General features: G+C 41.2%; 4 protein-coding genes across 5 annotated transcripts; 2 read left to right on the top strand and 2 right to left on the bottom strand.

The window, feature by feature from the left end:
* Positions 1-3: 3 nt before the first annotated feature.
* cln5 (CLN5 intracellular trafficking protein) lies at positions 4-4,369 on the bottom strand. Its single transcript, XM_005935119.3, has 4 exons — positions 4,165-4,369; positions 2,771-2,945; positions 2,301-2,526; positions 4-1,820 (listed from the first exon to the last, which is right to left on the bottom strand). The coding sequence occupies exons 1-4, from the start codon at positions 4,266-4,268 to the stop codon at positions 1,333-1,335; spliced, it is 993 nt and encodes a 330-aa protein (XP_005935181.1). The 5' UTR covers positions 4,269-4,369; the 3' UTR covers positions 4-1,332.
* A 299-nt stretch (positions 4,370-4,668) lies between these two features.
* Positions 4,669-8,797, top strand: zgc:162944 (uncharacterized protein LOC569993 homolog). Its single transcript, XM_005935123.2, has 4 exons — positions 4,669-4,916; positions 6,881-7,052; positions 7,208-7,406; positions 8,318-8,797. Exons 1-4 carry the CDS (start codon positions 4,722-4,724, stop codon positions 8,511-8,513), a joined length of 762 nt encoding a protein of 253 aa, XP_005935185.1. The 5' UTR covers positions 4,669-4,721; the 3' UTR covers positions 8,514-8,797.
* Positions 8,798-8,868: 71 nt separating this feature from the next.
* acod1 (aconitate decarboxylase 1) lies at positions 8,869-23,044 on the bottom strand. Of its 2 annotated transcripts, none has more exons than XM_005935122.3 (5): positions 22,753-23,044; positions 11,049-11,210; positions 10,517-10,606; positions 10,215-10,414; positions 8,869-9,878 (listed from the first exon to the last, which is right to left on the bottom strand). In XM_005935122.3, exons 2-5 carry the CDS (start codon positions 11,124-11,126, stop codon positions 8,921-8,923), a joined length of 1,326 nt encoding a protein of 441 aa, XP_005935184.1. In that variant the 5' UTR covers positions 11,127-11,210; positions 22,753-23,044; the 3' UTR covers positions 8,869-8,920. The 2 variants fall into 2 exon arrangements, with proteins under 2 accessions (XP_005935184.1, XP_005935183.1); XM_005935121.3 differs by lacking the exon at positions 22,753-23,044 and adding an exon at positions 11,387-11,447.
* On the top strand, positions 15,184-16,848 carry kctd12.1 (potassium channel tetramerisation domain containing 12.1). Its single transcript, XM_014337733.2, has one exon. It carries the CDS (start codon positions 15,424-15,426, stop codon positions 16,288-16,290), a length of 867 nt encoding a protein of 288 aa, XP_014193219.1. The 5' UTR covers positions 15,184-15,423; the 3' UTR covers positions 16,291-16,848.
* Positions 23,045-24,570: the final 1,526 nt, after the last annotated feature.

The following is a 24,570-nucleotide window of genomic DNA, read 5'->3' as shown; positions in this document are numbered from 1 at the left end:
GGGTGGGGTTGTACATGCATCTTTTATTTATCAAGAAGTCTCTTTTTTTGTCATCATATGTCCAAAAATAACAGGAAAATGCAGATTTTTGTCAAATAAGCTAACCCAGAATCCCTGCTTTTACTGTGTGTGGACTGATCGCACTTAAACATGTAGTCAACCCACAAACGCCACTTCTCGGCCAGGAAAAGTCCTGCTAAATGTTTCCGAACATTTAAACACTGGAAAGTCCAGAAGTGCTGGTTTTTTTTTGGGGTTTTTTTTGTTTGTTTTTAAACTGGTATTACAAACACAGAATGTTATGAAGCAGGAAATGCACTCAGCAGATCTGTACATAATGCTCCTTGGTGAGAAATACTGAATTGAAATCTGTTTTCTCTTGAAGAAAGTGAGGTTTTATCCTTTATGATTGAAACCTTTCGAACAGCTACAGTTGTGTGGAAACTTTTCACGGGACTCAGGTCCTCCAAAAAACTAAGTACACCCTGAATGCTTCCACAGGAATTAAGTAGCAGCTAGGTGATGCTAATCAAATGCACTTGATTAATTGATTAACATCAGCAAGTGTGAGCAGCTCTTCTTTCTAAAAAGAATATGACAGCATGACTTAGCTTTGCAAAGTTGCATCAGAACAAACCACAGGAGTTCTGCAACAATGTCCTTTGGACAGATAAGACCAAAGCGGCCATAATGCACAGCACAGTGTTATCAGCATAAATCTTTCATACCAGCTGTCAAGCACGGTGGTGGAGGGGTGATGATTTGGGCTTGTTTTGCAGCCACAGTACCTGAGGACCTTGCAGTCACTGAGCCAACCATGAACTCTGTATACTAAAGTATTCTAGTGACAAATGTGAGGCCATCTGACTAGAATATAAGCTAAAGCTTGGCTAAAATTGCATACTCCAAGTGGACAGAGATCTCAAGCACAGCAGCAAGTCTACAACGAAATAGCTGAATTTTTGTTGTTGTTGTTATTATTATGACCGAGCCACAGTTCAGACATCAAGCTGATTAAAAGGCTACGCAGGACCTTAGGAAGGTTGTGCACTGATGAATAATGTAATGATGCAGTAATGTAATGTATATGTAAGTCATATAGAAAACAATGACTAGTTACTTCTGCAAGCCACTGAATCGTGGGGTGTATTTAGCTTTTGAAGGACTTCATAGTCATGTGACAACTTAGTTGAAAGTTTTTTCTTGCCTGCCATTTCCAAATAGAAGAAAAAAATTAACCATTCATTGAAGTTTATGTTAATATTGTTGTCATTAGCCTTTCAGCTAATACTATTTACCAATAAAATAAAAAATTAGTAGTCAAATGGGATTTTAAGGCAAAGGCACTTCTTCATATGTAATCCGCACATATGGAGGTTTCATTGGCAGATGCCAGTACTCAAAGTTGTAGTAGAGGTAGAAGCTCCTTTCCAACACGACCGTCTCAAAAGCCTCCAGCAGACTGATCATGGCATCTGCAAATGTCTGGTGTGGCCTAAATGTGTGGTAAAATTTACGGATGTCCAATGCCAGATTTTTCAGAGCAGGCTGTCCGAAAATGGCGCTGTCATTGCCGAGGTACGTGGGCTCTCCGCTGTACAGGTAGATCTTGGTGTAGTTGGTCTGTGATCGGCTGGATAGTTTGGCTCCCAGCTCTGTAAGCTTCCTGTATGTGCGGTGGACAAACTGGGAACAGTCATAGGATTCGAACCACACCGTGGCGTTGGGGCTGGGGTCAGACCGAACTGCCCACGTCTCGTAGTAGATCCCAGTCTCGTTGTCCTCCTGCACCCAGCGGGCCATGTCGTTGAACTGCTGCCCTGGAGAATTAAAGAAAAACATGTTAATACCAGAAAAAAATGGGTGTGAAGCAGAAAGTCCAAGAAGACAAGAGTGTAAAAAACATTTTATATGTTCGAGGCATTTAATTCTTGGATGTGCTCTAGCTCTCCCTAGACAAGACAAGCTATCAGTCACAAAACCAGAACTGCCTGTTTTGGGTTTTGGAAGCTATCCAGGGCCTCCTGAAGCCAGTGAAACAGTCAATGCAGAATTTCTGTTTCAACATGCTGTCTTTCTACAGTTTTCATGATTACCAAGTACCCTGGATGTGTATCTGACTCAATACAAAGTACAAATTTTGTAGTTTTACAACTACAAAAGCAAAATAAGCTGTTTCAGGGTCATGCTCTGCAGGATATATTTGTAGTAAAATCCACATTATCACCAGTCATATCCACTGATGATGTAACATATCTAGTTTTATCTCGGCTTCTCTGTGCACAGATGTCAAGTCTTACCTGTGATTACTCCAATTTTCTCTAAGGTGCCATTCTGTGACCAGTGTAAATCATCGATGCCTTCAAAGAAGCAGGCAGCTCCCTGGTTGCACCAGAAAGGTGCGTACACGTCTTGTCTGAGGTGAGGAAAAGTGCAGTTGCAAAGCTGAAACAGCTCGTACCACTCCATGGTGTAGTTGGCTCCTGTCTCTGCACTGCTGAACCCAACAGCATCATGCATGATGTGCTGTAAAGAGAACAGAAACATACTCTGGTTTTATGTGTGTGTGTGTGTTTCTATGAATAATGTAGCTGCAGCTTCACTTCTGTTTTAACAGAGGGACTATTTTTATTAGCCAGAACACAGCGGCCCCTTCACTTCTGTTTTAGAGAATAAAATATTAAATACGAAAAGAACAATGTGCCCTGGTGCTTTTTGCTTTATCCCTGACTTGTAAAAAGACATTTCAGAATTCAAATTACACACTTACAAACTTTCCCAGCAAACTTCCATACTTGAATTCCCACACTGGAGTCTGCAGCCGATACACCGAGATGGTGTCGCTGTCTCTCATGTAGGGAATCCGTCCATCTGGGTCTCCGGTGGGGCAGAACGGATAGAGAGCTTGACAGTAAGAGTCCACATCAGGCCGACGATCGAAACGCCTGTGGGTGACATGAGACACGTCAGATGGTTGGTCAAGGTTAAAGTCACTGCGAGCCCAAAGCTACTTCATGTTGCTCTACAAAAATGAGCATATTATCCTAAATAATATGTTATTTAGGATAATATTTCAACTCAAATATGAACTAGCTGTGACACTGTTTTAATTTATACTAAAATGTAAATAAAATTATGTTATAATTTGCAAACCTCAAAAAAAAATGTATTCACAATACAACTTAGAAAGTATATCAGACGTTGTAACTGACAAGACTGTACCAATTTAGGGGGAAAAAAATTGGGATGGGGGCAACAAAAGGCTGGAAAAATAGGTTAACAGCTGGAAGAACATTTTGCAGCTAATTAGGTTAAATGGCAACAAGTCAGTAACATAATCGGGTCAAAAAGAGCTTCTTAGAGAAAAGTAAAGACGGGGAAAGGTTCACCAATCCCCAAAACAAGCTGTCTACAAATTGGGAACATTTTCAGAATAATGTTCCTTAGTGTAAATTCAACCTTTCAATCAACAACACACAAGATCATCCAAAGATTTGGAGAATCTGGAGAAATCTCTGTGCACAAACACCAAGGTCAAAACTCAATACTGAAGCACTGCATTAAAAACAGGCATGATTCTTTCATGGAAATCACTGCACAGGCTCAGGAACACTTCCAGAAATGGATGTCTGTATCACCATACCATCCACAAATGCAGGTTAAAGTGTAGAAACAGCCAGAAATGCAGCAAAAATTTCTGGCACATCCACTTTAGATGAACTGCTGCCTGCTGATGACAGAAGGTCACAGAGCCATTACATAAATTTTTGTGGCGCGTTTTTGGAAATGTATGAAACCCACTCCACTAATTCTGCTGCACAACTGAGATGCTCCAGATTCCAACATTTTTAAGTCACGTGAACGTACCACGAATACTTCCTCGGGTTGCTGTCTAAAACAAGGCTTTATTGGGACAACAAGAACACACAAAATCACAAAATGTCTTCTTAACATGTCAGTGAACGTGTAACATCGGAACAGACACGCTTTCTAGGAAAAAAACATAAAAGTTGCGAACTTTGTACTGATCAAAACGGACTAAGCGACCATTCGTAATTGAAAACGAGGTTTATTTGATCGCCTTTTCCAGTTTTCTTCATTATCTGTCACATGATTTAACGCTAAAGAGCGGCGTGAACGTGGAAAGGTGTGCGGTCTTTATACCTGTAGGGTACGGGCCACTTCTGCTGTCCATTAATCCTGAACTGAGCGACGACGTGCAGAAAGAGGAGCAGTTTGAATCCCAGAACGACCTCCGTGTAAAACATGTCAAGGCCGTAAAAACACAAACACCAAAAAAACAGCAGTTACGAAGAGGACTATCTTCCCATGACTCACCGCCTCTAACTTCCTCATTACAGATCACATGGTTTTGTTGATGATACCAAATCACATGACCACACCAGACAAGAATATGGGGCGCCGTTTGTAAACTGAAACATGCTGAAATTAATGGCAATTTTTCCACATTTAGCTAAAAACCTTTCTAAAACATGTTTTTTGAGTCATGTTTTTTTTTTTTACAATATTTACCAAAATATTTGTAACCTTTATATTTAAAACACAGTTTTAGCAGTTCAATCTAAGTATTACTCAATTATTAAAAAGCTGTAGTGCTCAGGTGAGGACACACGATGGCGTAAGAGGGCGCGTCAAACTATTTTTTAAAGCGCAGAAGAAGAAGCGGCATCCGGGGGCGTTTTGTCCGCTGACAGTCCGCCATGCTCAGTCTTCTGCAGCACTGTGGTCGCAACTTACTGACAGCTAGGACCCTCCAGACCGTGAGCAGCAATTATTATTCAGCGCAGATGGGCAAACGCGTGGCTGTGGTGCTGGCGGGCTGCGGCGTCTATGACGGCAGCGAGATCCACGAGGCCTCCGCTGTTTTGGTCCATCTGAGCAGAGGGGGTGCGACTGTAAGTGTGACACGCTGATTTTATCTGCCGCTGCCCCTGGAGGGACCACATCAGAAATGTTCATTAGCTTCCAGTTTGTCCGCTTACACTGCTCCGTGCGGGGCAGTTTCTACGATTTTTGCACTTTTTATTTGCAGTCCGACCCGTGAGCGTCCTTTGACCTCTACCTGTTAACCAGACTGCGCACAGTGACACGAACAGCCTCGCAGAATGTTTTGTGCAAACTGCTGAATAATAAACGACTGAAATGCACCGAAGTATTTAAAGTTCCTTAACCTCAACAGTTATCTGCCCCCAAGAAAAAAAACACCCAACTCTTAGTAAAGCTTATCTGGTCCGCCATGTTTATTTGTTTATTTTTTGCCAGTAAGTATGGTGTGCTATTATTTGTGTAGTAAATGTTTCAAGCTGTGGTGGGTCTTTTAGAGTAATTGCTGAGGGAAAATGCTGCACTCTGCTGAACAAACTGTGTCCTGACATAACAAGATTTTTGCTGCTGACACCATCATTTTCTCCATTATTCCCAGAGAAATTAAGTTTTCATATTTGACAAATGCACCAGTACTTATATGTTTTATAGCCGATAACAGCCTTCACTGGTTAAGCAGGAAGGATGCCACATCTGAGTTTAATTGGTTGTTTCTTATAAGGCAACTCTTTCATTATTTGGACGTTTGAAAGGGTCCCTGAGGCAGCCAGTTTGATCAGTATATGGTCCTGTCTGAGCTGCTGATGGGCAGCTTCAGTGAAATGTGAAGGCCCGTGTACTTTCAGCAGCTCTCTGTACCGGCCTTAAAGGAATGGTTTGTAAAAGTCCAGAAAACGGGCCCAGAGAGCGTGATAGTGTGTCCTTTTTCTTACCAGCAGTGCAAACCTCTAAATGGCCAAGTGACTTTTCCAAGCCTTTCAACTCTACCTATGTGTGCAGTTAAATCTGTTTATAAGTGTTGCAGTTTTGGCTGGAGCACTCTGAGGAAATTAATTCAAAAACTTATCACATTAACTTAGAGCCTCTGAGTGGAAGCATCCACCTGGTGTCTATTTAGCGCTCTGCATGTAGAGGTGCAAGCTGACCATGATGGGATTTTAATTTTATTTATGTTTTAATGAGACTTCTTTTAGTTTTGAGGCTTGAGGCGTTTCTTCATTTCTGTTAGTAATATAACCAATCGTAACCCTCCAGCTGGACTAATCAGTCACCAAAGCAACTGGTCAGGCATATCTCATAACAGAAATTTTTTTCCTGCCTATTAAAAGGTTTGGTGCTCTTCAAAGAGCCACCAGTAACAGAAAAGCACACATACTTTTCTGTTAGAGGTAACCCTCTATAAGACATGCATTGAAACACTTTCTTCTCTCGTGTGTTAGGACTTCAGTTTAGTAATACTAAGTGGTTACAACTATTAATATCACTATATTATTGTTATTACTACTTTGATTGGTGTAAGAGAATTTCTCAATTATGCAACATGTCTTATTACTGCACATTACAAGTTGCTACCTTGTTACAAATTGCACTCCTTAGAGTCCATACCTCATATTTACCCTACATATTTAAGGACCTAGCTAACCCCTCACAACAACAATGGTAGATAAATGTTTAAAAACAGAGCTGCCTTCATCCCGTGAAAGATTTCTCTTTTTCCCTCAAGGACAGAAATGACAGTTGGGACTGGAAATTTTCTCAAATTCCTCTTACAAAGTTTCATTTTCAGGAATTAACATGGAATGACCCAGACACATGTCTCAAGCTTACAAGAGTAGTCATCAGTCAAAGGTCCACTATGAGTCAGGGAAAGTGTTGCGAAATGCAGATATTCTTAGGTTTTGAAATGCTGCTCTGACAGAAGTTCTGTTGAGTTAGCTTCAAGATTTGTGATGTTAACAATCATTATTAGTTGCCTGGTGTGCTTTTTTTTTTTTTTTTTTTTTGAACTCGTCTCTGCTGCTTTTATCACCTCCAGGTGAACATGTTCGCACCCAATATTGACCAGATGCATGTGGTAGATCACCTGAAAGGTGCGCCTTCTCAGGAAAAGAGGAATGTGCTGGTGGAGAGCGCAAGGCTGGCCCGTGGAAACATCCAGGATCTGTCTAAGCTCAGCGTGAAAGAGCATGACGCTGTTATTTTCCCAGGTTTGTGTTCATATGTATTTCGCTGGTACAATCGAAGCCTACAGAAAAAAGATGTTGGGAAGGTCTGAGTAAGGTCGAAACTGAAAGTTGTATTTCTGGCTTATGTACATCCAGACATTAATCACACCTCTTCCTCATTTTTTGATGTTTTACAGGCGGCTTTGGAGCTGCGAAGAATCTCTGTACGTGGGCAGTGCAGGGCAAGGACTGCTCTGTAAATGACGAGGTCAAGGCTGCTCTGCAGGCGTTCCACAGCGAAGGCAAACCCATCGGCCTCTGCTGCATCTCACCTGTGCTGGCTGCCAAAGTGATCCCCGGGTGCGAGGTCACCGTCGGCATCGAAAAGGACGACAAGTGAGAAATGCAACATGGACTTCCTTGTTTGCGTTTTAAGTTTGGACTTTTAAATGTTGCAATTGTTGTGTGCAAACAGTTGTTTCCAGAGACTACCACGTGCTGGTCTGCCTGTCCTGTTGCACAATTTCTTCCTGTTTCCATGACAAATTAATTTGATTACAGTGTTAGATTAAAAAAAAGGACTTAGGAGAGGATCCGTCTTTGTCAGAGTGGTGGCTGACTGACACTTGGACCAATTGATCGGTTGACAGATGTCAAAGCCAACAATCAGTTGAGATCATGATTTTGTTTACAGGCAAAATAATATTATAAAATTATTTAAAAAAATTAACAGAATAGAAGAAAAAATGTACCATGTAAACATTTAATCTGGCCGATGTCTTCTTGCAAGTGTGCTTTTACATAAATGTGGCTGATACCAGTAACCAATGCGTGTTTCAGTAGATATCTGATTTGGATGCTAGTTATTTTTCCCCTTTGTGCTGGGTAAACAAAGGTCTTTCTTATAAAATATTGGCTGTTTTGAGTGATTTAGCTCTTCAACACACAGTCTTTGACCGTGTCTACATGCCTAAATGTTGCTGTAATGTGATTGGCAGATTAGATATTAGGTAGTTAATGAGTGAGACCCACTGGTGCACTGTGCAGGATGCTAAATATTTGATTGACTGGACAATCACTGGTGTGTTTGTGTAAATAGGAAGCAAAAACTGTTGGGTTCTTTCCATGTTAAGGTGGAAAGTCCCTCTGTAAATGCAGTTTGCAGGCATAATTGATGCATCTCCAAAACATATAAATATAAATTTCCAGTTGTTAAAAGCAAAACCTCAAATGTTCCTAAGATGTTTGCAGAAATCTGCTTTGAGCAGCAAAACATTAAGTAGTGCCTCTTCTCCCCCACCTCTCAGGTATCCAGACACCGCTGACACTGCAGCGGCCATCAACCAGCTGGGCTGCAAGCACGTGAGCAAGGGCGTCGGCGAGAGCCACGTGGACGAAAAGAACAAGCTGGTCACCACCTGTGCCTTCATGTGCAACGCTCCGATCCACGAGATATTTGACGGAATCGGATCGATGGTCCAGGGCGTCCTGAAACTCGCCTGAGTGTAATCAGTAGAAGGTCGAAACAAGGAAAAGACTTTTGCAAGCTGTGCGATAGATGTCTGCTGAGCTGGTTGCAGAATGGTGTTGAAGTGATTAAAAGCACTAAAAGATAATCTAGAGTAGCAGAACTGAGCTCCTTGTGAGCTGAATTTTTGAGTTTGCGTGTCAGTTTTACTGCTGCTGTCGTGGCTCCGCCCCACATCTGTCACATTTTAGAGAATCAGCTGCAGGTGAGGATAATGTTCTCAGAAACAAATAAATAAATAAACGAATACAAGAAAAAAGGTTCAGTTTATTTCTGACCACAGAAGAGAAAAAAGTATGTACAACATATTTACACGGTTATTATTTAATTCGTACTTTCTTGAAAAGAATACAAAGCTTCATATAAAGATATGAGTGTGTAATTACAAAATCCTCATTCTGTCAAGGTGCTCTTGATTACTTGTCATTCTCAGATATGAACCCAATATTGAGCAATCTGCCACCCTTTCAATGTTTCCTATAACATCAATGACCCCCTCCACTCCCTCTGTGCACAGCACAGACGAAGCATTCACACTGAACTTATCCACCAGGTGCTTCAGAGTCAGCGGCTTCCTCCAGTGGCCGTAGAAAGTGTCACATCTGGCTGTGTAGCTCGGCCCCTGGTGCGTCGCTATCTCGACCTCGCAGTACATCTTGTCAAAACTGGGCAGGTTATCTTCCGGCGTCTCCAAGCTGACTTTGCCCAGGAGCTCCTTCAGAGCAGATCGGCCGATTTGAGCGTCGCCGAAAGACGCCACGGTCACCTTGTTATCCAGCAGTGCGGTGCAGGCGTTGAACTGGAACGAGTGCCTGGCTTGGTGTTCTGTGGCAGGTAACGGGCAGTTAACGTACTTGGATGGAGGCACCCGAAGTGTGACATGCCGGATCTGGCTGAGGTCAAATTTGCCGACTGCGTTTTGGAGCTTTTCCCGGGCTGCTAGAGCTGCATCGACAACCCAGTGCATCCCGAGGTGAGCGGGGATGCGTTTGAATGCCACGTCCTGATCTTCCAGAATCCATTTATATGCTCTCACAGCAGAATCCGCCATAGCGGAGGGACTGTAGTCTTTGTAGTAAACACCAAGCCCTCTGTCCAAATCCAGTATGGCTGGATTTCCCTTCAGTCCTATCTGGGCCAGCCGAGCGGCCTCTAGGCCTCTCCGAGCAGCGTTTCCAATGTGGAGAGGTTTGGTCTGTGTGGCAGCGTTGGCTAAAGGCGCCCCAGCAGAGGAGGCTGCTATGGCAAGAGCATGAATGCACTGTTCAGGGGACAGACCGAGGAGCTTAGCCGAGGCTGCAGCGCTGCCCATCACTCCAACAACACTGGGAGGGTGGAATCTGAGAAGCAAAACAACAAGATTTACTCAAGCGTGACATAGTGATTCTGATTAACTGGAATCACTGCTTCATTAATCAAACAGTTCATATGTATTTTAATCATCAGTTTAGTCATTTTTAAAGGTTTTTGTGATTTCTCCTTATAAGGTATTTTCATGTGAGCACAAACCAGAACCCAGTCACCACATCCACCTCTGAAACCCAAAATGAAACCAAAACTGTTTTCTTGGCTTGACAGCACTAGGTACTGGTGAATCAAATGCTCTAGTCTTTCTAATCTAAATGAGCTGGAGAATAAATTTATTCCAGAGCTGAAAATATTTCCAAAATTGATACCTTTCAGGGATGTTGTAGGCTTCTTTGGAGAACCTCATCAGTCTGCCTTGAACTTCAATGCCAACATTGAAGGCTAGCAGGAGATCTAGACCAGAGGGCTGGCTGGGAAGTGTCTCTGCCAGGGCCAGCAGCGCAGGTAGGACGGCACCCGAGGGATGAGTCGCAGGGTGCCAAGTGTCGTCAAAGTCCATGGAGTGAACCTAATAGACAGTCAGGCAAAGACGTGATCAGGGATCGAAGCAGAGCTGGATCATAATTCCTGTTTTCTGCAGATTTTTGCTTTTGTATAAATCCAAACTTACAGCGATGCCATTAACAAATGCAGCATAATGAGGAGGCAGAATTATATCTGATTGACCCCAAACGCTGCTCCTTTCCCGCGATGTGAACAACTGGAGGCACATTAATATGAGTATAAATGACATATCAACAATAACTAGCAGCAGAAAGAAGATTCTAATCACAAACCGGACTGTTAAAGAAGTGCAAGACTTGACTGGATAATCAGTCATCAACATGTTATGGAAAACAACTTAATAATTTGTCAAGATTGCAATCAGGGCACAAATGAAGCGAGTTAGTTAGCAGGACCGATCGTATGTAAAGGAAATCCACCGATGAGCAGAAGAGTATTTTAATTTCAGCTGCACAAACAACCTCTGATGAGTCCATATAAAGATTTTTATGTGATCACTGACAATAGATACAGAGTACTCATGTATTACTAGTTACTGTGTAGAATTAAATGAGCATCTTCTACATCTACCCACATCATAAGCAAATATTTGTCAGCAGTTGTTTTTGCAGTTATAGGGTAAATGCAGTTCACTGTACCTGACTGTACTTCAGAGCCTTATTGAAGACAGCTGTTCTGGTTCCTAATAGTCCGACACCGAGGGTGTCCAGCATCATCCTTTTGCTCCTGTTAATCACACCATCTGTCAGCTGTGAGGTGTTGAGGGCATGGATCCCAGCTCCAAAGCTCTCTGTGATACCCTGAAAAACATTCCACGGGGCTAGTCAGTTCAAATCATGCAGACTTCTCCAGAGAAGGTGCAGCTTATTGTGGCTATAATCAAGTTAAGATGCTAAGCTATACTGCAGGTCACCAAAAGCCAAAAATACTTTCCAAAAGGTGCCTTTATTAAAGCTCATACAGCAACCAACAGTACCTTGCGAAGCATTGTTCAGTCTTGACAAGCTCTTCAAGTGACTAAACATCCAAGCATAACTGGCTTTTATAATTACTCTGTCTGAGGGCTGGACTGCCAAATTTCCAAAGTGGCTAAAAACCCACTAGGATGAGAAGTGGGAACTTTCGCAATGACTCAATGCTGTCTTTTCATTTATGCTGGTTGCCAGTGCACTGGGGAGTCTGCACAATCTGCACACAACAAAATCTTGTGACAGCTGATTTTGAAATTGACAACATTTTCTGTGTTTTAGTTTTCTGTGTTTTAGTAGGCACACATGATTCAATCACACGACTTAAAATAAAATGTTGCCCCTAAAACTGTTAGACTGCTAAACTCGATCCCACAGTAACTATATTCATCCTACATATCGTTAGCTTCATAGCATAAGTGCCTAAGTCATTTTTTTGTGTTTTGTGTTTCAGACGGACAGGATGATGCAGCAGTGGTAGGGGAGTAAAGTTAGGCAAAAATCTCAATTTGACCAAAAAATGACTTAGGCACTTATGCTATGAAGCTAACGATATGCAATTTTCTTCTGTCCAATTCAATCTCCTGCTCCTCTGGACACACACCCTTATGTACACTTTATAACTCACAATGTAAATAACTTGTGCAAGTGCACTGATCTACTGCTCAGACTCATTTTATCAGCCCTCAGATATATGCATTACATATACATAAACTCATGTTCAGTCCAAACATGCAATATGCTTATTCTTGTGTCCAATCTTACAATTCAATTCAATTTTATTTATACAGCGCCAAATCACAACAACAGCCACCTCAAGGCGCTTTATAATGTAAGGTAGACCCTACAATAATACATACAGGGAAAAACCCAACAATTTTGGGTTATATATTTATAGATGCATGTGTGTGTGTGTGTATATGCAGATATATACTGTATGTGAATATGTAGTTGTGCACATCCACACACATACACTAATTCAACTTTCATAATGGTGCCCAGTAATGGAAATTCATTGATGTGCAAGGGGAAGTTTATAAATGCAGAAATGAAATAGGTGAAAATCACGTGATAAAGAGTTTTTCATTTTCAGCCGCTGATTATTGAACCAAAAGCTGTGGCTTAAGTTTTATTGTTACCAGTTGCTCACAACTGCAAACCCCAAATCTCCATTTGGTCCAGTTTGCATATAAATGTGGGCTTATTAATGGTTATCACTGATTGTTATTTGTTTTCCGGGTAAACTCTGATGGTAAACCAAAGTCTTTGAAGAAATGAAAGTGAAACAAATTCATCCATTTCATGTAAAAATGAGGAAAACTTGGTTGTGTTTCTCTCTTTTCAAAAAGATTAGTTTACATGGAAGGGCTTAATTATGTAATTCCATAATGTGCTTCCTTTCCAGCTGCTCTTTTTGTATTATACAGATTAAGCTGATACACTATGTAACATTTTGCTCAGATTTGTGTAATTATGTCCAAGATAAAGCTGAATAAAACGTTCTACCTAACTAAATTTAAAAAAATAAAGATACTGTGCTCTTAAAAACTGCAATAACATAAAAATCTATAAGAACAAGGCTTTGGTGGATCACTCTCCCTGAGACAGGTAAGAGCATTAGAGTCACAGTCATGTGGACCACATGACTGTGACTCTAATGCTCCGTGCTTTCACAAAATGGTGCAACTTTGAAACTTCCTAAATGTCACCCATGGCCAAAATATCCCACAACACACACTCAAGAAAATCACCACCAGCAATATCCTAAAAGAAGCAAAGCAAATATTGCACTGGATGATTATTAAATGTGTTTCTGGCATATTTTTGCTTGTAAGTGACTTAATGAGAACTTTAGTTTGTAGACAGAAAGTCAGTCATTTCATTACTATAGTTTAAGTTTAAGATTTGTAATAAGTTAGGGGTTATATTAATGTTTTATGCATCTATCTTGCATGTCACATAGTGCAATGTGACTGATTTCTTATGTATATGGCAAGAATTTTAGACACTACTTCCTCTATTGTAGCTTAAATGTTTTTTTATAGTGTTTGCCCATGATTGATGTCTGGATTTGTGTTCACTGACTGCTCTGCCTTCATGTAATTCTTGGGACTGTGTAAACAGCCTGCCATGTCTGATTCTCCTAAGAGGTTGAAATTGAATGTGCCTTGTGTTGTTTTATGTCTGGCCCCCGAGACTGGCTCAGGTTTAGTATAACATGCTCCTGCACAACAATAAGCTGGTTCTCTGCCTAGATTACACTAGAATTAAAGCTATCACTCCTTCCGTTTGGTTTTTCTCATTTTCTCATTTTGTTTAGAAAGTATACTTAGGTATCACAGGTTTGAATTTATTCTTTTAAAAAGGTTTTACTCAATTAATAAATTATACCCATCAGAACCTTTTATCTGTGACTCAACCCTCCCCACCTGGATCATTCATGTTACCTTCTTCCCCCTTCGGCTTGGGCTGCTCGGGTCATAGCACCACTTTAGAACCACTTTGTGAAAGAATAAAGTATGAAGTGGGATAGTAGTAGACCTGCATTGAAGGAATATGATGCAGTGCTGAAAACACTGCTTAAGAACTGTTGTTTGAAACGACTAATTACAGTAATTCTTTCCTTCTTTAAATGGCTGTTAGAGAGCTCTCTCTCTGTGTGTGTGTGTGTGTGTGTGTGTGTGTGTGTGTGTGTGTGTGTGTGTGTGTGTGTGTGTGTGTGTGTGTGTGTGTGTAAGTTACTAATTAGCATTTAGAATTAGGTTAGGATGGTTAGACCTTAAAATTAAAAAAAAGCGATACAGTTTGTGTAATTTTGCTTCTGTACACCACCAGAGTGGATTTTAAATCAGCATGTGATTACAGTGCAGACTTTCAGCTTAAATTAAAGTGGTGAAATAAAAGGACTGTATTAACTGTTTAGGAATTACAGCCATTTTTATACTTGGTTCCCCATTTCCAAAGGTTCAAAAGTGACTGGACATTTAAACATTAAACATTTAAACATTTTTCTTTTTTGTCCACAACAAACTAAGACGTGGTGCTGATTTCAAGTGTTGACCTTTTTTGGGTATCTTGGAATGCTTGGTGTGAGGTAAATACAACTGAAGGAGGCCATTGTGAGGCTGAAAAATCAACCAATAACACAACAAAATAAGACAATAAAAAAGGAAGGCTCTAGTGAGCTCAGAAACGTGAAACAGCGTGGAACACAACAGAAGACAAAGGATGTGGATGATCACAGAATTCTTTCCCTGGTTAACAAAAACACCTTCAAAACATTTGGCCAAGTCAAGAACACTCTTGTGGAGATAGGCTTGTAGATTTCATGTAGGGATCGACTGCAAAAAATGTTCATCCAAGTGTTAACAAAGTTCCTTACATGTAAAATTATGCTAGCCTCTGAAAACAAATAACTGTGTATAAAAATGGCCATAATTTCTAAACACTTAATGTAACACTTTTGCGAAACCTCTTGAATTAAAGCTGAAAGTATACACTTCAATCACATCTTAATTGTTAGATTTAAAATCCACTGTGATGAGATACAGTGACAAAACTCACTAACAAAATGTTATGGCCCTAACTGTAATTAATGTGTGAGCATGCGCTGAATGCTGGCTGCATTTCCTTTAGAAATGCAATGGGTGTCACTATTTCCATATTTTCCAAACATCTTTTTAAGGGAATGACTTGGACCAGTTTCATAGTCTCTGGTTTGTGTGTGATCCTAATGGATTTGCATTCATTTGGAGAGAAAAAAAAAACACCCACACATGCTGTAATTTTATCACATCGGTATTTGCGCTACAAGGTCAGGAGGAAGGTGACGTTTCTGGTGGATACATAGATTCTCTCTCTCTGTGGATGAGGAGGGAGAGCAGCATTGGCACTCTTCACAGTCATTCAATAGTTAAATGTTAATTCAGCAGTCACCTCCCGGTACACACGCACGCAGTAAGCCCAAGCTTCATAAACGAGCTGCTGCCGCTGTGGTGTCTCAGTGTTTCCACTGATTCCACATCAGTGAAGCAGCTCAGAGAAGATGGCACTGGCAGACACAGAGCGCGGAGTGTCCAGCTGCGGGGATTCGGGCGCCCAGTTTTCCGAGATCATCGAGCTGAATGTCGGCGGACAGGTTTATGTCACCAGACACAAAACTCTGATCGCCGTCCCAGACTCACTCTTGTGGAACATGTTCAGCAAGAAGTCACCAAAGGAGTTGGCGAGAGACAGCAAAGGGCGCTTCTTCTTGGACAGGGATGGGTTCTTGTTCCGCTACATCCTCGACTATCTCCGAGACCTCAACTTGGTCCTCCCGGACTACTTCCCCGAGAAAAGTCGGCTGCAGAGAGAGGCTGACTTTTTCCAGCTTCGGGACCTCGCAAAACGCCTCAATCCCCGGGTGAGTAAAGAGAATTCAATCAGCGAGGAGATCAGCCAGAGCGACACAGAAGACGGCGGGCAGCAGTGCGGCTCCTCCGGCGGCTTGGAGACTTTACGCACCATGTCTGTCAGCGGAGCCATGCGCTCCCCGTCTCTGGACTCTAGAAAGTCCGGCTACATCACGATAGGATACCGCGGCTCGTACACTATTGGCAGAGACATCCAAACCGATGCCAAGTTCAGGAGAGTGGCGCGCATCACAGTTTGCGGTAAGACCTCTCTGGCCAAAGAAGTGTTTGGGGACACGCTGAATGAGAGCAGAGACCCGGACAGGCCCCCTGAGAGATACACATCCCGGTATTATCTCAAGTATAATTTTCTAGAGCAGGCATTTGACAAGCTGACAGAAGCGGGATTCCACATGGTGGCCTGCAGCTCCACAGGCACCTGTGCCTACACCAGCAACGATCCCAATGAGGACAAAATTTGGACAAGCTACACTGAATACGTTTTCTGTCGGGAATAACCAACACCATTCGCGCCACATCCGTGTAAATATACCTACATTTCACACCACAGAGGAATGTCTTCGAAGAGTAGTGCAGTTTCTGTGCTGATTGGTGACTTTTGTTAAGGAGTGACTGTACCATATTGCTCCATTATTGCCAGAAATTAGACACAAAATGCTCCCTCATCCCTCAACAAATTATTTTACACACAAGATTTTGTTAAGATGGCTTGAAAAGATGAAGCTGTTCTGAGGTTCAAAGTGAGCAAAACTCAAAGCACTGCAAACATCATCTCCATCTCATAGAACTGCATGTCAATGTTTCAGTCATGTCTGACTCAGTGCTGTGTGAATTGAGTGGCATCCAGGAACAGACCAGCAGCAATTAGTATTCAGTGTCATTGTGACTTCTAGGCTTGCTCGAGCACTTGTTTGGCCAAGTTTTGTATTATCTAATAGGCTCTTATAGCAGTTCTATCACTGACACGATTGTACTTGTATGTGAAGTGTTGGTAGAGTTGTATTTGTTATAAACTTACTCATTACAAATAAAGTCTTCTAACTCTGTTATTCTCAGCCATTTGCCAGTCATCCTACCTTCCTTTTAATGTCTGCACAAAGATTACACAACAACAAAAATACTGGCATTCACCTCTCTCCAACCTTTTAAACCATCCTCAGTGGGGGAATCAAAGAGTCAGCCTCAAAGAGAGATGCCCTACACAGAAATCTCACTCCGTCGTGGCAGTGGAGCCGCCAGCTCAACAAAATTTGTCACACAGTTTTAACCCAGAAGCGACGTGTTACAGAGTAGTGTCTCTGCTTGTCATTGCACTCACGCATGACTTACAAAATCCTGACTCTGAACTTTCCTTGCCTCCCACTTATTGTATCACATTTGCAAACTTCCCTTATAAGGTGCTATGTGCTTCCCAGTAACCTTTGCCCTGTTATACCCCCCCCAAAAAAAAAACAAAAACAAAAAAACCCAACAAACAAGCTCCACATCTGAAGAGACAAGCCTTTAAATATTGCAGGAGCATCCTTTTTTCCCTCCTACCTATCCATTTTGGTACACAATTTCATCAGCATGCAGCGTGGATGCAAATAGTGCAGCTGTGCACACATGATGTCATTATCATTTCAAGTGTAAATAATGAAAGGGTCCAGCTGCACACAAATAGGAGGGTTCAGTCCGCCAGGGACTGTGGATGAATGGAGATTCGATTGGTGTACCTCGGCTGTGGGGGACGGATTTTTTTTTGACTGGCCAGCGTACAGCCAGTCCTGGATTATACGTTTCATTCAAAACAGACATGTAAAAAAAAGTCCCCACATTCAAGGCCACGGGTGGGATTATAGGAAATCGGGGGCTTACAGAGTCACAGTCTCTGTAGGGGTCCGGGACATCCACCCAAAGGGAACATCTTTGCTAAATGCATCACTCTGCTTCAATTTGGTTCAAGAATGTTGGAGAAAGGTTCTTTTCATAAGGATGACAATTTAGACATTACTGTTTGTATATAAATGGTTCATAATAAATGCACTCTTAAAGATAATTATGCAGACAGGCTTTTCCATTTATGTAATTTTGTCTTTTCCTGTGTGACATTTAGATGTGTCACATCAGGAAAGGAACAGGTGACAAAAACAAAAGATGGCTCATGCAGGCTTTCTCTTGTGGCTCGCTGAGATACTGAACCAAGAGGTCATTTTTGTTATTAGCAATATCTCAACCTTTCCTACCGTAAGATATCTTGAGCACTTTAACTAAGTTATCTTTACCTTTGCATGCACACCGGCTCACAGCTAAACTGGAAATGTTTGCGAATAAGCATGTGCATCCACCCCCAGAGTCTAAAAATACACTCCAGATATAACAAAGTGACACCGTCTTAAATTCAGACCTGGCAAGTTAATCTGAAAAGAACAAATTCATTAAAAGAGAAGAAAAGATGGTGATATTATCAGAGCTCATAAGCAATGTTTATAGCGATGTTTGCTTGGCTGATACCAGTTTAGCTGCCCTATATTGTATGTCTCCTAAGTTAAGCCTGAGAGCCAAGTGATAGATACTTTACTTTGAACCATTTGTTATGAGTTATTCAACAAAGAAATCAGTGTAAATTAGGGAGAAATGATGCTGCACTCACACAGAGGACAAAGACATTAGGGAAAAATAAAGTCTCTCTTCCTAGGCTCAGTTAAGAAAAGAAAAAAGAAAGGAAAAATATGTGTGTGTTTGGGTGTGTGGAGCCAGAACGGAAACCGAGTCAGAAAAGAGCCATTAGCCCAGTGGAGACTAGTGAAGAAACGCTTCCATTTCAATTAATATTGTACAATCCTGTTCAGAAGGATAACTTTTCACATGTTATCACCCTTGAGAGGAAATTATGCCAGACCAGGAGTTTTTGAGGAGCAGTGTCCTACAGAACACGATAGCAGCTTTGCAACCCAGGCTCATTTTTAAGCGTAACGCTATCCATACTGCATGAAATCCAATCATATCTGTTGATTATTTACAGCTGGATGAACAGACGAGGGACGAGGCAGCCCGAATGAATGTGTGACATACCACAGCAATAACAGCTGCAGTTACTGGGACAAATTTTCACACACAATGTTATATAACTTACTACTGTGACTAAGATATTGTTACACAGCTGCATAAATGTAAATTATTTGGCTAAAAAAAGAATCATTTTTGTTTAAAATGATTTAGTTCCGTCCTGGAATACAAAGAAGTCTTGGAAATCTTGGATGAAATGGTCAGGGCACACGAAAGATGTCTCATAAGATATGACCGCATTATCTGATACTAGTTATAAACATTCATGTGCTTTGAATTTGAATAAAGCTCACGCGGACCCTCGCACGGGTGAGTTCTGACTAATAAACAAATCTGGGAAAAGAGGTCAAGCGCTTATATTGAATTTCTTTCATGTTGTTTTTTCTCATTTTTTCTGGGAAGTTGAAACACACCACGCTAATAACTGCTCTGAAGTTGGGAAACACCCTGGATCAGTCAGCCATTCGTCATGGAGCTCTGCATAAAAACAATGATGGATTCACACCCACATTTACACACGGTGCAGCGCGAGCAATTTAGAGACTCCACAACACTTGCACGCCCAGGGGCCGTGGGTGGAAACCCACTCGGACATGTGCGGCAAACGATGTTATTCACTGCTACGCCAATCATTCAAGCTGTTGCAGCACGTGCACACCCAGCCCCACTCTGCACTTTGATACATTTTAGACAGAGAGCATAATTTTGCAATTCCCGAGAGAGGGCTCTTAGCTGCAATTTGAATTAAATGATAAGAAATCACAAAAGAGAGTCTTTTAGGACAGTTTTCACTAGTCTCCACTGTAATACAATACCCTATGCTGCTTTAGATTCTGGTAATGCTTCATTCAGGCTAGAGACAAAGTCATTTTAGTATTTTGTTACAAATTTTTAAAGGGTCATTATTAAACACAGAAGTCAGAAATCTAAAAGCGTTGCTCTGACTGTACTTTTCTTATTAACTCTAAATACAAGAGAGAAAAGTGAAGAAACAACAGAAGGGGATGAAGACAATGATTCTACTTGGTGCTGCACTGGGGCAATAAATAAAGGCATGATGAGAACAATATGCAGTACTGTATGATGTATGAGATGATAAACATGAATGACAGATACTGAGGAGGACACCATGAATGTGCTACCTTTCAGCGATGTCAAAATGAAATAAATGGGCCTTCAGGTTTTTCCCTGTGAGTGATGAGTGGATAACAGAGAACGAAGAAGGAAGGTCAGAGATTGAGTCAGGTGGCAGGTCAGCCACAGAGATATATGACTTTGGACTGTCAGAGATCATTAGTGCTCTTTCCTTTCTAACACACTTTCTTGTTATATTTGCTGTTCTCTCTCCGTTCAGCTTCCTGATACGAACCTCAGCAGATTGCTTGCATCTCCCCGGGACGCCTCCTCAATCGCTTTAGATCAAAGTCGGTTTCATTAGCACATCACAAACCTAACTCTGGACAACGGGCTTCATTATTCTAATTCAGCAAAACATTTTAAACTTGACTTCACAACGGGGGGATACGGATCCGTCGGGGCTCACAGGAGGATAGCGCTCCCTGCTATGTGAAATCATAACAGTGTAGCGTTTCACAAGGCTTTTGGAGAACTCAAGAGAAAGGGAAAAAGTCTACAAGTGAGTGCAGAAATAAATGATTAATTAAAAGCACTAGCAGCTTTCTTTTTTAACCAGAGCTTCTGAAGTCCACTTAAATGCTGCAGTGCTTTTTTTCTGCAGTGAAAGAAGAAGCTTTTTTCTTCCCATAAAAATGAAACATTTAATTTTGCTCAGTGTCTTTTCTACTGAGCACAAACAGAAAATAGAGGCATTCAAAATCTACATGAGTAACAAAATAGAAATCTAAATGCGTGCGTCTACTTGTTTACATAGACACTCACAGTCAAGGCTCTTTTCTTCCTTGCAATTTTGTATTCATTGGACAGCTGAGGCTGACAGGAAATGAGGAGAGGGAGAGGAGATACGAGTCCTAACAAAGGTCCTTGGTTAAATCTGACAGGGAATATTGTAGTTATCTGACTGGCAGCTCAAACACCTGGTCACCATGCCCTGCAAATACAGTAATGGATACATAAAAGTCAGTCCAACCTTATTCAGTTAATGACTGAATAAAGAAAAAGAATGCTCGGTAGGAATGATCCAACTTTAATCTACCTTTTAGTCACAGAATACGATGTGATTGGGCATGAATTATTTTGCTAATTTGGTTTAATTACATTACACTGGCCTAATTCAATTACCATTTGGACCCACTTGTTTGATAGCAAATTAATTGAATCTGCAATTATTTGAATAAATAACAGGTCAGATGATTTGTGATGGTAAAGGTCGTACTAGGATCAGTTCAGCATGAGGCGACCAACATCAACTGACAAGTACAGCCTCTTCCAAAAAACTGCAAGCAGAGTGCTGTAAAATATTTGGGCTTTATGAAACACAAAAAAACGTCATTCTCTGGATGAAAGAACATGTTGCTCAAAGCTCTGTGTGTATTGTACAGTACTAATGGTGCCTTCAAAGCAGTACAACTTAGGAGGGGGTTGAACAACACAACAACACAGGCCGTCTCGTCATCCACCTGTGTTGAGTTTGGATGTTCTCTGTGGGTTTTTGTGGGTTCTCTCAGTGTACTCCGGCCTTCTCCCACTCTCTAAAGGAATTGCATGTGCTTGCTTAGCTGGCAATTCCAAATTTCCTTTGGTGTGAATGTGAGCATGAATGGTTATCTGTTACTCTTTGCCAGCCCTATGACAGACTGTTGACCTGTTCAGGGTGTATCACAAGTCTTTCCCCTATTACAGCTGGGATAGGCTCCAGCCCCCTATAACAACCCCAAACGGCATAAGTGGAAGAAAGTGGATGGATAGATGATTGGATATTGTTGTTTTTACCATTTTACAATAAATCTGACTTCAAATGATTTGGCCCTCATAGCGTGGAGCTTTTATTTACATTTTAAACAGCATCTCAGGGGAGGTATTGTGAAAAAAACATCACACCCTGTGGATTTTAAATGAGAAAAGGGGCCATAGCTAAAGGATTGAATGCCATAGTAGCGAATGACTCATTGGTGGGATCTTTTTTGCCATCATGAGAACAACAGTAGCAAAAATTATAAAACCATAAAGGCAGTAATATTAGATTACTGAGAGCAATATGGATTATTTATTTGTTCCACATGCGTACTTGTGTTCATAGGCACTAAATACCCAAATTACAAACTGAAAACTAACTAATGCTAACCTTGAAACAAAGCACCTGCTGCTGGAGCCACTGCTGTCGTTGTTACAACCAAAGCAACTCACTTCACATCTCTACGGAGCCCCGCAGGGGACATGGGAGAAAAAAAAAATTAAGACGGACTTTTGCGAGATCTCGCAAAACAAACTCGGGAAAAGTTTTTCGCAACTTTTGTTTTAGCCGCAAAAGTTTTAGCCGCATTCTTCCCGTTAGCTCGAGACCCACTACAGCCGGGAGGAACACCGCTTTCCCGGCACATCGTGCCTCGACCTCCCGGTCGGCTTCGAGCCGGCGTCCGAAGAATGTGGCTAAAAGTTTTGCAAGATCTCGCAAAAGTCCGTCTTAATTTTTTTTTCTCCCATGTCCCCTGCGGGGCTCCGTATCATGTCTCTGGCAGCGCACTGTGAAGAATTCCTAATGCGCGTCGCAGTCTTATTTCAGCTCTTTTTAGATTTCTGATCATTTATCAGCAGTCTTCAGACTAATATAATGTGTCCCAATCACCTGAGCTGAGATGTTGCGCCGTTCATTCGCTTGGCCATTAAACCTCCCACCTTTCACCGCAGCTGAGTTCTTTTGAAAATTACAGTCATCAAATAGAAATGCTTTTTCCACAGCTGCTGTGCACTTCTGTAAAATCTTTCTTACTTACCGGGGACCGCTCGTCTCACGGTGAAGCCTTTCATTCCAGTTTTCTCTGCATTCCTACGGTTATTAAAATCAGATGCCCTTTTAAACTGGCTATGCCGAGTATAAGTGTGGCCCAGATGAAAGACGAGCAATATGAAAGCTTCACTGTGATATTTTTGATTGTGGTGACAAAACATGTAACCAGTAGTTATCTGTAAGAGCAGCTTACAGCTGGGCGTTTTAATAGTCTTGCAACCAAAGAGTACACAGGACAAAATTCTCGCCGTGGCAGAAATTTAGGATGATGACCTCACAATGTGGCATTATGGTGGTTAGTAAGAAGAAGACTGTGTTCAATTAAACCCAGAGTCTTTGCAGGTGTTCTCCTTGCCTGCATGGGTTTTTCCCAGGTTGTTCTAGATTCCTCCCAGAGTTTAAAGACATGCACATTAGGTTAAGAGGTGATTCTTCATGAACTGTTTGGTCTGTTTGTCTGTTTCTCTGCGATTGACTGGTGACTTATTTAAGGTGCATCCTGTGACAACTGGGACAGACTCCAGTCCTCTGAGCAGGAAAAACAGTTACGTAAATGAATAGTAACTCAAGTGACTATTTCTGTTTTAATGTTTTGAGAACAAGCAGAAAGCCGTGTCACATCTGCATTTTCATCTGTGTCTCTCCTATGTCTTTAAGGTGTCCAGGTGACAACTTGTGTATAGATTTTATTACCGTCCATGTCACTCTGGCTAGAATCGATCACAAGTCAAGAACGAGATTTGTTTAACATGTGCTAGAAAAAACAAAAAAATGTTTCAAACTAATCTGCATGCACGTTCTATTAAACCAAAAGGACCTGAAGGACAATGTCATCTGCGACTTTCAAAAAGGAAAAGAATATGGCAAAAACCCCACATCCTGCATTGCCTTACTCTCCAGAAGATATCTGGCTAAATGCACTCAGGTTATCTTAACCAGTGGTTTGACTGATTACCCTATGTCTAACAACATACCAGTATGATGGCACAGGGCACACATTTTCTTTTCATATTGCAGTTGTTATTTTGTCAAAGAACAAAAAAAAAGTAGTGCATGTTTTTTTTGGTCTAAACCCACATTGCCTAATGTAAGTGACTGTGAGTCTATATCTGTGCCATCACAGCCCACTGATTTCTTGCCCTTAAATGATTATTCCACATCAATAATTATCCTTCTCATCTCCACATCTTATAAGAGTTCATTACATTTTTCTATTTGGCATCCAGGAAAGTCCTCCCCTTCAGTCACTGCAGTTTCTCTGGCCAAACCAGGACCAACACTGACAAGGAATTCATTAAAACAATTTTCAATATCTTTTGTTTTGTATCAGGAAATTATTGGAAAAGTATAGTTTTTTTTGTCTTGCATGAATTTTGTTAGATTCGCTGTAGTAAGCCATTTCACAATTTCTCACCATGTTAGTTGGTTTGTTGTTATATTTCTTACAAGATCGCTCTGCTTTTTTTTCTATTCTTCAGTTTTTTTCTTACATGCATTTTTGAGTGCCTTAGTCAGTCATGGTTTCTTAACAGAGTTGTATTTTATGGTTTTTCCTCACCCGTGGATAGCCTCTGTTGCAGTGTTATTATATGCAAAAAGCTTCTGTGTGCTTCATACAGAATATATATCATCTACATCTAGATTTTACTCCAATCATACCATCCTCATTAATGTATTTTGTTTTTAATTTTATTTTTATTTATTTGTTCAAAAATCTATCTATCTATCTATCTATCTATCTATCTATCTATCTATCTATCTATCTATCTATCTATCTATCTATCTATCTATCTATCTATCTATC

This window comes from Haplochromis burtoni, unplaced genomic scaffold (assembly GCF_018398535.1).
Source record: "Haplochromis burtoni strain Fernald_Lab_line unplaced genomic scaffold, NCSU_Asbu1 Contig_75, whole genome shotgun sequence".
Taxonomy (NCBI): Eukaryota; Metazoa; Chordata; class Actinopteri; order Cichliformes; family Cichlidae; genus Haplochromis; species Haplochromis burtoni.
This window is presented reverse-complemented; position numbering and strand designations above follow the sequence as displayed.

Coding starts and splice junctions, on each gene's coding strand:
- cln5 (XM_005935119.3), bottom strand. CDS start 4,268: ATGTTTTACACGGAGGTCGTTCTGGGATTCAAACTGCTCCTCTTTCTG. Junction 2,946..4,164: donor AAGTGGCCCGTACCCTACAG/GTATAAAGACCG, acceptor TGTCACCCACAG/GCGTTTCGATCGTCGGCCTG. Junction 1,821..2,300: donor GAAAATTGGAGTAATCACAG/GTAAGACTTGAC, acceptor TTAATTCTCCAG/GGCAGCAGTTCAACGACATG.
- zgc:162944 (XM_005935123.2), top strand. CDS start 4,722: ATGCTCAGTCTTCTGCAGCACTGTGGTCGCAACTTACTGACAGCTAGG. Junction 4,917..6,880: donor TGAGCAGAGGGGGTGCGACT/GTAAGTGTGACA, acceptor TATCACCTCCAG/GTGAACATGTTCGCACCCAA. Junction 7,407..8,317: donor GGCATCGAAAAGGACGACAA/GTGAGAAATGCA, acceptor CCCACCTCTCAG/GTATCCAGACACCGCTGACA.
- acod1 (XM_005935121.3), bottom strand. Junction 10,607..11,048: donor AGGCTCTGAAGTACAGTCAG/GTACAGTGAACT, acceptor ATGTGCCTCCAG/TTGTTCACATCGCGGGAAAG. Junction 10,415..10,516: donor CATTTGTTAATGGCATCGCT/GTAAGTTTGGAT, acceptor ACTGTCTATTAG/GTTCACTCCATGGACTTTGA.
- kctd12.1 (XM_014337733.2), top strand. CDS start 15,424: ATGGCACTGGCAGACACAGAGCGCGGAGTGTCCAGCTGCGGGGATTCG.